Below are 15,960 nucleotides of genomic sequence, written 5' to 3' on the forward strand. Positions count from 1 at the left end.
GCAAGGCCAGCAATCAGGCCTAAGTCCACGTATTTTGCGGTCGAGCAGAGGCTCACGGCATCTATCGGCGTGAGGAAGCAGGCGTGGAATTGTCTTTCGGCTATTTTTCTCATTGTCCTAGTAAATTTGTAAGGCATGGAAGAAAATGCAACCCATCGCTACTACTGCATGATCAATTTCTGCAGAATCAATGTCGGCGTCGAAGTAGAAACCCATCTACGTATGCACGCGTTTATGCGTTGTATAACCCCTTGGTTCTTCCATATTCTCTCTATGAGGTCCGATTTCAGCCAGACCGTAAGCGCAAATCACGCTCATTGCTTCATAAAACCGTAGGCAATTTATCGCATCAGCGCTTATTTCTAAGAGATGAAAGTGTTGAGCACCTGAATCTACTAGCTCAAACCAGAAATCCCGATGATCCAGTGCGCTCTAGTACCTTAGTGGGGGGCTTCGAATCTTTGTTCATCTGGCATATTTGACGTAGAGATATTTCCTAGGTAGAATAAAGCATTCTATCCCTGTAAGAAGACAGCTTGGGTAGTCATTTGTGTAGAGACTCCCATAAATCTTGATATATTTGAGGGTAATCCTTGACGCTCATCGTGGTATGTTGCAGGTACATTCCTGCACTTGTAAGAGCAAGTGGAACTCCATCCATTTCTCTGAAGGAGTTGTCTTGCATACTTGTCTATTAGAAATCAAATCAGCTAATAATAAGCAATGTGTTATAACTAGAAAACGTACCGTCATGAAGGCCTTCTCGACCCGATATATGGGATAGAATTTCAAGACCAACTGCACTATCAAGTCTGTCGTTTGAATAGTGTGCCCAAGATTTACTTGGGAGGTTGTTGGCGTCATAATAATATATCCTTGCTTGACCTTAGGTAGTAAAGGGACGATATCAAAAGTTAACCCATCACATCCTGGGACGACGGGCCCATCATACCCATCAAATATAAGCAACCAGCGATTGTTCCTAGGCCTTTTTACTATTTGTTCAAAGATTGAACGGTGCTTGATGTATAGCGCCCATCAGAAGCTTTCTTGAAATCTGTCAAGCCAGGATGATCTAGCAGTATGCGCACTAAACCTTCCAGGAAGCTAGATTCCAATGTATTGATATTCGTAGCATTTAGCCACCTTATCGCCAAATACTGGTTGCAATGACGAATAGCATCAGCCACTGCGATTTGAGTCTTGCCTATTCCACCCGAGCCCTGCAAGGTTACTGTTCTTTGGGCGCTGGTGCTGTCGGCTGGAAGCTTCTCGTGGGTTTCGTTGAACTCTTGCTCTCTCCCTGTGAAATACGTGGGTTATGGGATTGTTATGGTATTAAAGCAAATTTTGAATTCTTCTAAATAGAAGACATATTCGTCAGCTTGTATGTTCATAAATTTGAAAGATATCAAGTAAATTGTCGCTTAGACTGTGCCTCAGGTGCCTCTCCCAGTAACTTTTTTGCGTATGCAGCTGCGGTCAGTGCTGCATACCCTGCCAACTTTATTCTTGTGAGGGTTTGAATAATCACTGATGCCTCGGATCACCAAGCATGGGAAGTGATCCATAAGACCCGCTGCTTCCACTTCGGAACAGATTACTCCAAGTTCTTGCGCTAGATTATCTCGGGTTTTACCGTGCTTCATGACTTGGTTGCCCGACGCGATAGTTCCATAGTGTGCCTCTGGCGCAGTAGATGATCGTGGATCTCGTGATACCAGTTCCCTTCGAGTCGCAGTTTCTGCAATCGTCACGACTTTCCGTGACTATACGCTGATCGCTTTCTTGTCCAGGGCAGTGAAAAAGAGTATCCCCCACGTTTTCGAGAACCTCACATAAATACTCATGGAACCGCGCCTTACCCCTCCTGTGATTGGATTGTAGATTGGAAAGTGTTGTGAACACTATCTGAGGTGGTCGGTTCCGAGTCCCGGTACATTCAAACCGTCCCAATGTGATCGTCTTGCCAGAATCATATTGTACAATGTTCGGTAGAAGACCCGATGGCTTGCTAACCACCACATCACCTAGTCGTATATCCACCTTAAAGATGGGACACCGCCTCCAATGCCTACCAAGATGCTGAATCACATGGAAGGGAAGATTGATAACATTTGCTCTGCAACGACAGCGGCCGAAGTGGCGTCGTAAATGCCAGACGGTAGACAAGCGACTAAGACATTGTGACTGCCGACTATCCCTAGGACATATCTATTATGGCCGTGTTGCGGTTGCGACAGTCTGGGGTGGATTTCTTCCGGCATTGCTTTGGCGGCGGCCATCTCCAGTTGGAGGCTAGAGATCCATCCAACAGCGTAGTCTCCGTGCTGAAAAGATGATATCGATGACGATTCCATTGGCGGTAATTTTTCTTCTCGGTCTCAAATAATATTTGGAAGCATCCTAGAAGTAGTCGAACACGAAGTGGAAGAGTCGAAGTTGCGAATTTGTCAGCCTCAGCCTTGGGGGGCAGCCATGCGGCGTGGTTGTGTTGCATGTAGCCAATGGTATCGGTGTATATGACCCTGGTTCTGTACTAATGAATAATTGGTTAGCTAGGCACGAACTAGCTATGCAATATCTATGAAATATAGGTTGTCAAATAACCAATTTTTTATTGGGAACTTGATCGGAGCAACTGATAGAGAGACTCGAGCTGAGAAACCTTGGAATGCACTCCATGAACACGTGCAAATATAACAAGATGCCAGGTGCATACTCACTCTGGGATCATGCCAGATAAGCATTACCTCAACCACATATTCCCTCCTCATTCCAGAACTCTACTACAGATTTCGCAAGTTGATCGCCGAGACAGTCTGTAATGAGCCGACGCTCCTCTACAGTCCTGACTGTAGTACTTAGCGCACGTAGTGAGGAGAATAGGTTACTTAGAATATTGAAATTCTGTTGACAGGTGGGTTGGTCAGACCCCTGGGCTACGATTTGCTCAAGGAGGTACAAAGTAGAAACTGGTGATGTTGGATTGGATGTGAGGGGGAATGTCGGGTCGTTGATTGATATGACGATGGACGGCATAGTAGTGCTTGTTGAGCGCGGGTATTAAGCCGTCGGGTTGTCCCAGCATTATGACTGGTATGTCCATGACTGAAAGGGAGCCGAAAAGGCTTATTGAACAGTTAATGATCTCCTATTGGCAAGTAGAGGGATATGTATAGCACATACATCGCCTGTAAATACATGTATGCATCGATGGTGCAGCATCTGCTCGCCTTTTGAAATGCTGTCTCTATGTTTAAGAAGACAATGGCCACATGACGATTATCTGAATCATTTCTATGCACTGAGACGACCTTTTCCACACAAACTAGGGTAGCTTGTCGATTGCCTTCCTCGATGCCAGATGGAGTAACGACTAGTGCGTATAGCACAGCGTCAAATGTAGGTACATAAATTGCCAAATCATAGGTATCATCAACTGATCCTGCGATCGTTAGACTGGCGATTAATCATTTTCAGTAACGACGGGAAAGGCACCTCCAAACATGATGGCTACGTCTCCGGATTCCAAGACAGGGGTTAGCACGTTCCAGATGGAGCGGCTTCGGAGGGAGGCAGATATGACGATTTGCAAGTCGCTAGACATTGATGAAGTTCTCAGTTGAATTCTCATTCATGGATATGTCCGCGTTCGTAGTATGAGGTATAGTTGTACATAGAAGAGAGGATGGAGATGGAGAGGGGATGGAGAGAGTGTCCGAGAGGAGAATTATCCACATGTCAAGAAAGGCAAGAACGCCTGAGGCCCGAAATGCTGTATATACACGTGCCTTCCGCCAGGCCACACCAAATAAACAGCACTCAACAAGTCTATAGACAAGAACGACGTATACAATAATGATAGAATAGATGTTCATGTATACACGGGTATCATAAAGTAGATGTCTCGACAATGCATGTTAGAAAGAGTAAAGGAGAATCACGAATCTTTCGGTGAAGGGCTTGTATGACCGGGTTTCAGCAAACTAGGTATTATAGAATGTGGCGAGTCACTAGCTGTAGCAGTTGTTTCTTCTTCCGTGGGTGTGGGTATCGCTGGCGAAGTCTGAGTCGTGTTGGTTGAAGAAGGGAAATAAGATCGTATTTTAGACAGCCAGGTTTGGTCCTCCTGTATAGGAGCAACTTCCTGGACCTCATCCTCCCAGACTTCTTGAGGAAGAATCCGCTTCATCTGCTTCACAGGAATCTTCGCCTGTTGAGCTTTGATTTCTAGAAGCTCTTTCTCAAGTATTCCCAGCGCCCTTCGAGCCGCTTTCTCCGATTCTTCCAACTCGACCAACCGATCTTGGACATCTGATCGACGACTTGTCTCCTTGCGTCTGGACCGCCACGACTCAAAAACAATCAAGCCGCCAGCAACCAGGAAAAGGAATGTTTCGCTGATGAAGTTCGCACCGGAATCGATAGCCTTGGACTCGGACAACGGTCGTATCCGCGGTAAAGGCTTTGCTTTTACTTCCTCAATTGCCTTTTTCTTGGCCTCCTCCGTCGCCTCTTTCTCTGCTTGTACTTCGACCTCAGTTTTGGCAGTGGGAACTTTTGACCTATGCTTCCGCGCTGCTGCTTCAGCCGCCTCTTTCGCAGCTTTTTCCTCGATTGCTGCTGTATCTCGTAGGACGCCTAGCTTTAATCGCATGTCAATGCGATGAATTGCCTGTGCCATGGAGACGCATAGTCGTCGGAACCTTTCATGTTCGCGGGCTTGAGCTTTGATCTTATTCTAGGAGATAATTAGAACATAGTCAAAAGTGGTCCTGTAGACTGGCATACCGCAATTGGTTTTGAGAGCGTACGGATAACAAGAGACGAGAGTTTCAGAGTAAGCGACATGGCAGTATAGTATCAGGAATAATGCAATCTGCACTATTTAAATGTAGTCGTCCAGACTATGACGGAGCAGAGCGGGATGGTTCAGATGCCAAGACTGTTGTTGTTGCCTTAGGGATGGCCTTGCGGATAAATAATCTTCCGCTTCCGCGATGTGTTTATGGATTTCCTAAAGCGGGCGGTACCAGCCACCGCGCTTAATGCGAGACATTTCTTCTATCTTTCTACAAAAGAGCTACCCTTGACCTCAACAATAGATGCGCATTATTTATGGAGTATTCCTTCACAGTGATCCCAACAATTAACTACCGGACCATTGTTCTTTTGCCTACCTACCCATCAGCTCTCTCCTGAACCGCTGATCCTACCTTGGGTCCGTCTGCTTACCCGCGGGCCATCTGAAACGTTGTATCGGCAATATCCATTCTCATCAGGAGGCAATTGCAACACAACACCACAGCATTGTTAGAGAACCAGCGTTCTTGAACCTATATCCATTACCGCGATTTACGAAGACGATTTTATTTACTATTCGCAGTCCGCCGCACGGTACATTTCATGCCCTGTCGACCCATGGACTGCCACCTTCTAATCGACACACCCACCATATCCTTTTATTAAAACGGACATGGAACCGCTGTCCCCTCGCTCAACGAATATTCCACTGCAAAACAAACCGTCTGCAGCATATAAAAAGGTGGATCGTCACGCCCCTCCGGCTCCTGTGGCCGCAAAGGCCGCGCCTTCCAAAATCCATGCGCCGCCGCCACCTTCTATCGTGAGGGAGCCTGGGGAAGACGGTGAGGAATATTCCACAGGACTGTTCCTCGGAAAAGGAGGGTTTGCTGTCTGCTACGAAGGAAAGCTTGTGCGCAATGGCCGAGTCTTTGCGCTGAAAGTTGTTCGATCTGAAATGACCCAGAAAAAGATGGCTGAGAAGGTGCGATATGTCCGTAATGGAGGAAAAGGTACAAAACTGACATAGCATCAAAAGTTCCGAACTGAGCTCGAGATTCATTCTAAATTACGACATCCAAATATTGTCCGCTTTCACCGCGCTTTCGCATATTTCGATTGTACATACGTGGTCCTTGATTTATGTCCTAATGGTTCGGTGATGGATATGGTTCGAAAACGAAAATCGCTGACCTTACCTGAAGTCCGACGATTCATGATTCAGCTTTGCGGCGCAGTAAAATATCTACATAAGCGAAACGTCGCCCATCGAGATCTCAAAATGGGCAACCTGTTTTTGGACCGGAATATGGACATCAAAGTTGGTGATTTCGGACTGGCGGCTATGATCTTGTCAGAAAAAGAGGCAAAGCGACGACAAACACTATGCGGTACTCCGAACTATATTGCACCGGAGGTCATTGATAGAAGCAAAGGCGGTCACAATCAAAAAGTGGACATATGGTCATTAGGCGTTATTTGGTAATATGTCCGAACACAAATATACTATGGAATGCTAACGCAATATAGTTTTGCCATGCTGGCAGGTTTTCCACCCTTTCAATCCAAAACACAAGAAGAGATATACAAGAAGGTCAAGAACCTAAATTATGTCTGGCCAAAAGACAACGAATGTGCCAACGACATCCCAGTCGAAGCAAAGACCCTTGTCAGCTCTTGCCTGAACCTGGATGAAGAGAAGCGGCCTTCTGCAGATGAGATTGTCGACCATGAGTTTTTCAACATGTACCCCGGGTGTATTCCCCGATCGCTAGACCCTGCGTGCAAACAGATGAAACCAGTCTGGTTAAAGATGGAAGAACCACACGGAGATCGAATGATACAAGGTTATAGTCTGGAATATGAAAGTAAATATCGAAGCAGAGCTGCACAAATCAAAGATCCCCGAGAAAGATATGCATTTTGCAGAGAGGCGTTTTACGCCGAGTGTGGAGTCGGTTTCAAACGGGATGGAAATCCTCGCAAATGTGCCGGCACACATTCTTCCAAGAGTGTCTTCTCAGAAACATCAGCAGAAACGGACAAGGGGCTTTCGCCTGTCATCCCACTACCAGCAGACTTTGTTTATAAGTATCCCGTCTGGGCCGATGGTGATTGGAGCGTTCCTGATAATGCTGTTCCATCAGCAACCGATTTCAGCGATTCGAATAGCTCCGATGATAGCAATGATCAATTGTCTCAGTCAGATACCACGGAAAAGATGAATGCAGCTTCCGTGGCGAGAACGCAGGCTGCTCTGGCCGCAGCACAATCGCGACGGCTTGAAGCAAAACCGAAAAGCCATGCAGCCACACTTCGCCAGCAAGCATTACCTCTTCGTACATCAAGTCGACAGGCTTCCACAATGCGGGCTCCACCAGCTACAACTACGCAGTCAAGGAGAACTCCTTCTGGCTCTCGTGATATGACCCCCGACTCTCCTCCAAAGGGCTTGGCTCAAAGGCCTGTTCGAATTCCTAGAGGAGTTGCCGCATCGTACTCAGCTACCATTCGAGATTTGGATAGGCTTGTTGCACCTCCTATGCCCAAATCTGACAGTGTACCTAATGGTCTTGGGATGGGTAAGACTCGGTCTCAATCACGTCGCCAGTATGAGACCGCTATGGACAGGCCATTACCTCCTAGTCAAGACGAAGTACGTTCAGCTACGCCGTTAAACGATAATATTGTCGCCAGATCGTCTCGTACAAGGAATATGCGAGCACCAGCCTCTGGATATGAAACCCGACCCGAAAGATCGGAAACCCCAGTGGAACCACAGCAAATATACAAATCGTCGCAGCCACCTGCAGATGCGGTCCAAAATCATGCACGAACTTCCAGCAAATCCAGTACATCCTCCAATAAACCACGATCAACACTGGGGGCGAGCCCGCTTATACATCCTAATGAGAAGTTCGATTTGATTCCCCGCTCTTCTCCTGAAGACGTTGTTGTCGACATCAAACTTATGCTTCGAAATATGACTCCTTCAGCATCGCGAACATACCGTTCTCACTTCAAACGTCGTCCTCATCCATACGTCATCAAATGGGTTGATTACACAAATCGCTATGGCATTGGCTATATACTAGACGACGGCACAGTTGGATGCGTGTTCAAAGGCGAGCACGGCCAAGCGGCAAGCGGTGTCATCTTACGAGACGGAGAGAAACACATCCGACGCAAGTCTCGATGTTTAGAGAATCGAGACTCAGCTCAGTATGCATACTCGGAAGTTGATCAACTCGTGCCACGAAACGGAAAACCTATAGAGTTTTATGAAAATACAGAACACGGGTCTACCGAAGTTCGTGGGATGAAGCGTGTTCTTGTGCGGCCAGAGGTGTTCGAGGTCAAGGTCTCTACTAGTGGAAACGGAGCTATGGGGATCAAAGTGAGGACTGACATTCCCCCAGAGCAAGCAAAATCTGAGGCAGAAAAGGTGAAGAGAGTGAAACTAGTCGATCAATTCGGGAAATATATGATTGGCTCGTTGGGTAGGCACGGCGCAGATGATGCTACGAGCGACGAGCCAAGTATGACGAAAGAATCAGATGTTTGCATCAAATTCTATCAACGGTTGGGCAATGTTGGTGTTTGGGGATTTGGAGACGGTGCTTTTCAGGTGAGTTCGATACCGTCATGTCTATGGTCGTGTATACTAAGTTGAATAGTTCAATTTTCCCGACCATACCAAGCTCGTTATTTCACATAGCAAAAGCAGAGGATCCTCGCCATGGATCGACTTTTACCATCTATCGCCATCTGCGGCACGATATTTAGCTGCTAAAGGCAAAATGCATCCGTCTGGATTTGATACTCGCGCTGTTGCTTCAGATGAAGCAGCTACATTCCTGGCTGTAGCCAATGAATCGACTGATACTGGTGGAGATGGCCGATTACGCGACGTCCTTCACGCCAATTGCTTTATGCGGAAGATGAAATTCGTCAAAGAAGTTCTCAGCACTTGGGTATATTACGGCCGTCTAGGTGGTCGACCTACCACCTCCACGACCACTGGAAATACGCAACCGACAGAGATCTTCTGGGATGGTCCACAGGAACGTCCATCCAGTGGAGTAGGAAAATATGTCTGGGTGACAGTAGGAGCTCAAGGTGGTGATGGAGAATATATCTGCATGGCGCCTAATGCTCCTGCCACTACCGCAAGTGAACAGGGTACTGCTGGTCTGGCGTCTTCCACATCATCGCCCCAGAAACAACGCTATCAACTACAAAACGGCGCAGGCCAGCGAACCGACAGGGCGATGGCGGGGACTATGCGAGGGGGCATGGATCGGAATTGATTGATTAAATTAATGAATGGGATTTTGAAGATATCGCGGTGTTTTTTCTTCCTTTCTCTTGTTTTTGTTGTCGTTTTGTCTGTAATCTTTGCTTCATGACTAATGACTGAACTTGGCTGGGTTTGAACGTTTGGATTCTGGATACCAACACCAAGTGTATTGTACCTATAACTAACTAAATAGCGAGAAAGCAAGAAATGCAATTCACAGGAGTTATCTCACGTCAATAAATCCTCTCCTCTAAGCTGTTGAGCAGACAAAATAAGCAAATACCCGTAGCAAGAGTACAATTGGTCCGCGATGTCGCCATAGCGGATCAACCCCTTCCTCTCTCTCTTATTGGTCAATTGCTACACATTTAACGAAATAAACAATTTAAGCTTGTATTACTTGGATCCATAGGGCTGAGGTTGTGCATTGCATATTGTATATGGTGTTTAAATAGCCCCATTGTTAATTCTCGATGTTCCTATACCTGGCTTGCTTTTATCTGCAAACTGCAGTGATATAGGAGTTAATGAGACGATATGATTGGCTTAGGACAGGCAACTATGGATCCTCTCCGGAAGCAGACGAAAACAAGGTTCTGTCGGCAATCAGAGCGAAGGAGAAGATGGGGAAGTGATTGGGTGATGGTTTCGCCGGACGACTAAAGTCTTCTAGGTGGTGACTTCACCGATGATGATTTATTCTTACAACTGAATTGTGTTCGACACGCAACAACAAATCTGGGTTGGGATTCAGATTGTTGAACAGATCAATTGTCGAGGAGGATACGACTTCCGAGTCCAGATATAATTATTGTGCCATGCAACACGACAACATCTGCCCGGAGCGCAAATCATCAGCCAGACGAGTATCGCATAATAACAGTCAGGATAAATCGGAATGGCAGAGGTAATTGCTGACTATGAAGATGATACAATCTCACCTCGAGCGACGAGACGCAACGACGGCGAGCAATGGAATAATTCACCTGACGAGGAGGAACACCCACAGACCCAAGTCAATGAAGAGGAGCAGCCATGCACAAGGGAACGCGAATCCCAAACAGAAAGAACAAATCTCCCCCGCAGAGAAAGCATAGAAAGCTTCGAAAGTATTAGCAGTCGTGCCCGGGAAGCCACCGAATTAGACGAAATACGCCGAATGTCTAGCGAAAGTACATCTGAAGGCTCATTATCGTCCGGCGAATATCGGGTTACCCCTAGACATAGCGGCGCAACTACCACCGTCACCAGTACAAGCAATAATACTACAAGGGGGAGTAGAAATAAGAACAAGAGATTTCAGGCAATTCGACGGTTTTGGGCACGGAATATCACGTTGGAAGTTCCACAGAAGGGGAATAGGGACTATTTCGGTATTTCTTTCATCCTTGAAATTCACGGTGTGTAGTTTACTAACTAAAGGGAAAGCGTTGGAAAGAACATTCCTAGCTTACTTACGCACATCAACCACTTTCTCGATCCAAGGGGTTCTCGTGGCACAACTCTTCCGCCTGCAAACATCCAATTCCCAAGCATCGGGACGTCCTCCGTCACGCGTAAATTTCCATTCTGTCGGTGTCCCATTAAGCGTTGCGTATCAAGTCTGTGCGATTCTCGTTGCGTTGTTGGGCGCTTATCGGTTTTGGAGACAACAGAATGCGATTGCGAGAGGAAAAGTGTTGGCGGGAGGGTGGGAGTTGCATGGGATTGGAATTATGACTTTTCTTGTATGCAATTTTACCTCTCTCTTTTTCTTTCCGCGGCCAAACATTTAACGTGCAGAGCTAATTCATGCCATAGGCAGGAGTGGTGTTGCTGGTATTGGCGATTGTGATCATTGCTGAATCTAGTTGACTTCATCATATGTCCTTGGGGTTTTATGATTGACGGCTTCTTTCGATGTATATATTAGACTATGATCTCGGTTCAGCGTTGCTAATCTATATATTTCATATATTCTTTTATTTCAGCATTCTCACAGGCTCCTATAGCGGCATATAAATCTTGACACATTTACGTGAAAGAAGGAAATCATCTGGATAGATTCGATTGGATAGCAGTATAGATATCAATCCCCTCAGTAAACGCCTCGTCCGATCCACCAGCAGCATCATAAAGATCAACTTCTTTTAAACGATATTTTTCTTTTATGAGTTTGGCGATTGTGACTTCCCAAATCTTACATATTTCAGGAAGATTGGGTTCGTCGGGACCAAATGGGCTATACTCACCTTTGTGAGATACAAAACAGTCGACCCCTGCCATAAAGCTACATTGTTTTGTCAGCAGGGGCAAAGATATGTTGAGCCTCATGCCGAGGTTATGCATATCAAATCCTTTTGGGATATTTTCCAGCGGGAAGCGGCTGGTAGGTATCGGCTTCTGCTTCTTAGTGGCATCATTCGCTCGAGAACTTCTCAGCTCGGACTGATGCTGCATTAGGTATTTTCGCGGATCATTCTCCTTCATGAAACCGTCACTCGAAGTTGATTGTACTTTTTGAAGCTGACTTGATTGACTTTCCTGGCTATATTGCAAATGAGTTACCCTAGCTGCCAAGTATCGATTGGTATGTGGCGAGTTTGCTGCAGGCTGACTGCTTGCTGGACTGGCCAGATATGTTTGTCGAGATTTCAACAGCTGCTGTCGACGGGCGAGATTGGCTGCTTTCTTCCTACGTTCAAAGTCGAGCGCCCTCTCCGTATCTTGGCTACTGAATACGCTTTGATCGTCCGGGAAATTCTGGTGAAGGCGTGCTGACCATTCTTCCATGACTGGAAACTCTTGCCTTCTCTCGGATTCAGCACTGATGGGCTCAGCGCCTGGAGAAAGTAAGGGTTGTCGCGACTGGCTTTTGTTTGAGTGATTTGGAAGAGGGACTTTGAACGGTTTATTGGTAATTCGTGGCGACTTCTCGGTAGTCTGATTGTGGAGATTATCAAGCATGACGCTTTCAGTTTCAAGATCATCATCCAATGTCTCTCCTGGAGACCGATTTGGGAGTCTTGGTCCAGTATTTTTGATGAACCACGTATCGAGGGACCCATTTCCATATCGTTCCCTATCCCGCTCCCTTGATGGTCTGGTATAACTGTTAGATCTTCCAGCCTCTCTTGAAGATGATGAAATGGATCTACGGGATGTACAAGGGCCATCGTCTGGCGAAGATTGCTGAGAATAAGGGCTTGAAATTTCAGAGGGGCTCGATTGCGTAGCTCCTGCATTTCGTCCACCTGTAGGCCTAAAACTTGGTCGTGTTGGCGTAACAAATTGACTTTCTTGCCTTGACTTGGAGGAATGGTGGAAAAAGTGCGTTTTTGCAATCGACCATGGATTGATACCGTTATCCTTCGATGCAACCTCAGGCTGTTCTGCCTCTGACAAGCTATCGTCCGTGGAGTGCGCTGCTAGCGTCGCAGCTAGATCTTCAACATTTCTCGACTCCCTTGTAAGAGTAGGAAGTTGGTTGGTTGTTGGTGGAGAAACCGGCTTTTGTATAGCAGGTTGTCGTAACAGAACGCTAAACCCATTGACAGAGCTGGGCTGCTTTTTTGTACTGTCCGCAGCTGTCTGCGGCTCTCCATAAGTTGCTTTAAACATGTCTTCGACTGTTTGAAACAACTCTTCCCGTTCTGCGAACAAAACGTCGTCTTTTGCAGGCTCAACGTTTGCATCGTATGCGCCAGGCGGACATGAAATATGTAAACTCAGAAACGGATCCCCGAGCGTTGAATTTCCAGTTGCCTTTGCTGCTGAGCGGACATAAGACTTGTATAGTTCGATAATTTCCTTTGCCGTACCTCTGTCAGAGGATAATGGGCGACCATCGACCGAAATGTATTGACTGGAATTATTAACTTTTGAAAAGTCTGCATTCTTAGCATATACCACAAAGTTGAAAATTATGTAAAGGGCTTACCAGAGTCTGCTTTCGGAAGATAGGCAAGCAAGTTGACCGAAGGAATGGAATCCTCGACATTCTCTGGCCAAGCTTTGCTTTCACATTGGCCAGCAGTCTCCACACCAACTACTTTCCGAGATGCATCGACAATGCTCGCAGTTGAGGATGGCGCATAAGTCCAGTTATCCTTCTCATTCCTACCATTTAAGACTTTCAACGACAGACGTATTCCAAGCCTCGCCATTGCATAAGCCTGAAGCAACTTCTTTATCTTGGAAATCGTTTTGGACGCGGATTTTACAGCAGCCTGTCGCCTGACAGGTATCTTCTTTAGAAATCCATTCAGACATACGCTAGTGCCAACAGTATGAGATGCTTTCTCCGTGCTACACGATTAGCACAGACCATACGAAGTCACTATACGAACGTTCATCGCATACCTGACAAGCCGACCTTGGGCATCGTACTCTAACACTGACGCCACAACATCATTCTTTGTTCTTGTCGTGACAGTCAACGAGTCAACCATGTCAGTCGCACTCGCCAGTGCAAATCCCCGAAAACCCAAAGACTGACCACCAATATTCCTCAGGTCATCTAGCGTTCGAATTTTGCTAGTATATGCTCGTTTGCAGAGATTCTCAAAATCTTCTGAAGCAACACCGTGGCCATTATCTTTGACTTGGATTATATCCACCGAATTTGGGGATATTTCTACTGAGATGGAGGTTGCGCCTGCATCTAAGCCGTTGTCTATCAATTCCTTGACGACGGCGCAGGGATTCGGGAGGACGGAAGTTGAGCCGATTGCCTGGGCCGTAGAAGGAGGCAGAGCGGCGATTGGCATTTTGATTAGGACATTGTTGACTTCTCTGTTGCGATCGATGACAGTTGAGCATGGGATGGATCCAGGATGAGTTCTGAAGTTGTGGAAACACCCGCGTCACGAACGACACGCGAAGTCATGTGACATTGAGCAATTCATTACTAACGTCCGATTCATCTATTTAGCAATATTATTTGAAATTTCGATATACTTCAACGAGAAATGAAATTTTGTCGTCAAAATAAGCATCCCATAGATCTGTCTGATTGCGTCCTTCCGATTATGTAAGAAATTTATGCCTAACAAACCAGACATCCAAAATGGATTTATCCTCCGCCAAGCTGACCTCCTTCAAAAAGACAGAACACATCCCCTGAACAACTGTCCAACAACAATGCATCCATCATGGCCGGCGAATCACTCGATGTAGGCTATCTGGCAATACCCGCCGTGTCCGCGCTTATAATCTTCCTTTCCTATACATCTCAGTTCCTGTTCCTATTTCTCGAACCGAGCCCACTTTCTCCAGCCGAAATATTCAAGTTCAATGCTCTAGTAGCTTGTATATGGATTTGTTATTATCGTGCTTGTACTGTTGATCCTGGTCGTGTGCCAAATGAATGGACTCCGAAGGGTCAGAATATTTCTTTAGATGATAATGGAGATTATAGAAATGATGGGTATGTTTTGACGCGACAGAGGTGGTGTAGGAAGTGTGCCGCTTTTAAGCCGCCGAGAGCGCATCATTGCAAGATATGTCAACGGTAACCCATCCCTATCCTCTCTACGCATAGAAATAATTTTTTTTCAATGGTAGTTTGCTAATTTGACTATAGATGCATACCAAAAATGGACCATCACTGTCCCTGGACACGCAACTGCGTCTCTCACTTCACACTCCCGCATTTTGTACGCTTCTTAGTCTATGCTGTTGCATCAATGGCTTATCTTGAATCATTCATCTTCACTCGAGTCGGCATAATCTGGGCGAATAGAGATATGCCTAGTGTGAGTTTCTCCCCTCCTATAACTCCGCCTGATTTTCCATTAACATAAGACCGGGTGCAGTATCTCGGCCCCAGCATCCCAGCGCTCTGCCACTTATTCATCTTACTAGTCGTAAACAGTCTGACCTTATTCGCTCTTTTCGTGCTGCTAGTCCGCACACTTTGGTCAATAGGCGGCAACGTCACCACCATCGAATCCTGGGAAATCGAGCGTCACAAGACTCTACTTCGGCGCGCGAGGTATTTTGGCGGGTATTTGGATGGACCTGATGGGATCAAAGTCCGGATTCGGAAGCAGGAGTTTCCGTATGATGTGGGTATTTGGACTAATTTTCGAGCTGGGATGGGTGGGAGTTGGAATGTATTATCCCCTTTTACCTGTAGTTGTTCTTGGTGGAAAAGGGTACTGACAGATTGATAAGGTTTTAAGCTGGTTCTGGCCATTTGCAAGGACACCGGATCGAGCATCTGGTCTTGAATTTGAAGTCAATGAATTTGAGGGTATTTCTCTATTCCACGTATCATCAACAGGATTATCTCAATACTAATTCTACGAACAGATCTAAATCTATCCTGGCCACCACCAGACCCGGATCGCATACCGCGGAAATCACGGCCAATATTAACATCAGCAGATCCATTCACCATCCCACATTATGATTCCGCCGCTGATGAAATGGCCGCGTTCAGACGCCGGCAAGAAGAAGATATTGCTCGACGAGCGGGGATCAACGATGGTATCGTCAGACGGAGGAGAAAGTTCCATGAACGATACAATAAGACCAACAAATCAGCACAAGAAAATGAGTCGGATGAAGAGATTGTGCAGGATTCGGAAGGGGATGAAGTTGAGGAAGAAGGACAGCAATCTAGTTCTGAGGTCAATGATCGTGTCGATTTTGATGAGGGGGAGGAAGCGTGGCGGAATGCGGAAGGGGAGAGATTGGATGATTTTGGGGTTGATGAGGACGTGGAGTTTTACGATGAGGAAGATGTGCCGTTGTCTATTCTTAAGGAGAGGATAAAAGCTGGATTATAGATTAGTGGTCTATAAAAATAGGTCTAAGGATAAGATCTCAAGAATAGATAAATGAGCAGAGCAAACAACGGATAAGCGGAT

General features: G+C 46.2%; 7 protein-coding genes across 7 annotated transcripts; 3 read left to right on the forward strand and 4 right to left on the reverse strand.

Annotated features, from left to right (window-relative positions):
* Positions 1–544: 544 nt before the first annotated feature.
* TSTA_058380 (uncharacterized protein) lies at positions 545–864 on the reverse strand (the record flags this gene model as incomplete). The annotated part of the gene is made up of 2 exons (XM_002487416.1): positions 545–691; positions 748–864. The coding sequence occupies 2 exons, from the start codon at positions 862–864 to the stop codon at positions 545–547; spliced, it is 264 nt and encodes an 87-aa protein (XP_002487461.1).
* Positions 865–1,493: 629 nt separating this feature from the next.
* Positions 1,494–2,360, reverse strand: TSTA_058390 (uncharacterized protein; the record flags this gene model as incomplete). Its single annotated transcript, XM_002487417.1, has 2 exons — positions 1,494–2,014; positions 2,116–2,360. The coding sequence occupies 2 exons, from the start codon at positions 2,358–2,360 to the stop codon at positions 1,636–1,638; spliced, it is 624 nt and encodes a 207-aa protein (XP_002487462.1). The 3' UTR covers positions 1,494–1,635.
* A 1,266-nt stretch (positions 2,361–3,626) lies between these two features.
* TSTA_058400 (OPA3 domain protein) lies at positions 3,627–4,911 on the reverse strand. Its single transcript, XM_002487418.1, has 2 exons — positions 4,795–4,911; positions 3,627–4,744 (listed from the first exon to the last, which is right to left on the reverse strand). Exons 1-2 carry the CDS (start codon positions 4,852–4,854, stop codon positions 3,944–3,946), a joined length of 861 nt encoding a protein of 286 aa, XP_002487463.1. The 5' UTR covers positions 4,855–4,911; the 3' UTR covers positions 3,627–3,943.
* Positions 4,912–5,479: 568 nt separating this feature from the next.
* Positions 5,480–9,341, forward strand: TSTA_058410 (serine/threonine protein kinase, putative; the record flags this gene model as incomplete). The annotated part of the gene is made up of 4 exons (XM_002487419.1): positions 5,480–5,791; positions 5,846–6,288; positions 6,337–8,434; positions 8,484–9,341. 4 exons carry the CDS (start codon positions 5,480–5,482, stop codon positions 9,114–9,116), a joined length of 3,486 nt encoding a protein of 1,161 aa, XP_002487464.1. The 3' UTR covers positions 9,117–9,341.
* Positions 9,342–9,924: 583 nt separating this feature from the next.
* Positions 9,925–10,960, forward strand: TSTA_058420 (uncharacterized protein; the record flags this gene model as incomplete). Its single annotated transcript, XM_002487420.1, has 3 exons — positions 9,925–10,506; positions 10,529–10,833; positions 10,907–10,960. The coding sequence occupies exons 1-3, from the start codon at positions 10,005–10,007 to the stop codon at positions 10,958–10,960; spliced, it is 861 nt and encodes a 286-aa protein (XP_002487465.1). The 5' UTR covers positions 9,925–10,004.
* Positions 10,961–11,137: 177 nt separating this feature from the next.
* Positions 11,138–13,854, reverse strand: TSTA_058430 (DNA mismatch repair protein, putative; the record flags this gene model as incomplete). Its single annotated transcript, XM_002487421.1, has 3 exons — positions 11,138–12,975; positions 13,026–13,393; positions 13,448–13,854. 3 exons carry the CDS (start codon positions 13,852–13,854, stop codon positions 11,138–11,140), a joined length of 2,613 nt encoding a protein of 870 aa, XP_002487466.1.
* A 378-nt stretch (positions 13,855–14,232) lies between these two features.
* On the forward strand, positions 14,233–15,935 carry TSTA_058440 (palmitoyltransferase with autoacylation activity Pfa4, putative). Its single transcript, XM_002487422.1, has 6 exons — positions 14,233–14,513; positions 14,544–14,597; positions 14,670–14,841; positions 14,902–15,201; positions 15,263–15,341; positions 15,401–15,935. Exons 1-6 carry the CDS (start codon positions 14,239–14,241, stop codon positions 15,877–15,879), a joined length of 1,359 nt encoding a protein of 452 aa, XP_002487467.1. The 5' UTR covers positions 14,233–14,238; the 3' UTR covers positions 15,880–15,935.
* The last annotated feature ends 25 nt before the right edge of the window (positions 15,936–15,960 follow it).

This window comes from Talaromyces stipitatus, genomic scaffold, assembly GCF_000003125.1.
Source record: "Talaromyces stipitatus ATCC 10500 scf_1105507295487 genomic scaffold, whole genome shotgun sequence".
In the NCBI taxonomy this organism is placed as follows: Eukaryota; Fungi; Ascomycota; class Eurotiomycetes; order Eurotiales; family Trichocomaceae; genus Talaromyces; species Talaromyces stipitatus.

Coding starts and splice junctions, on each gene's coding strand:
- TSTA_058400 (XM_002487418.1), bottom strand. CDS start 4,854: ATGTCGCTTACTCTGAAACTCTCGTCTCTTGTTATCCGTACGCTCTCA. Junction 4,745..4,794: donor CGCTCTCAAAACCAATTGCG/GTATGCCAGTCT, acceptor ATTATCTCCTAG/AATAAGATCAAAGCTCAAGC.
- TSTA_058440 (XM_002487422.1), top strand. CDS start 14,239: ATGGCCGGCGAATCACTCGATGTAGGCTATCTGGCAATACCCGCCGTG. Junction 15,202..15,262: donor GGATGGGTGGGAGTTGGAAT/GTATTATCCCCT, acceptor CAGATTGATAAG/GTTTTAAGCTGGTTCTGGCC. Junction 15,342..15,400: donor TGAAGTCAATGAATTTGAGG/GTATTTCTCTAT, acceptor TTCTACGAACAG/ATCTAAATCTATCCTGGCCA.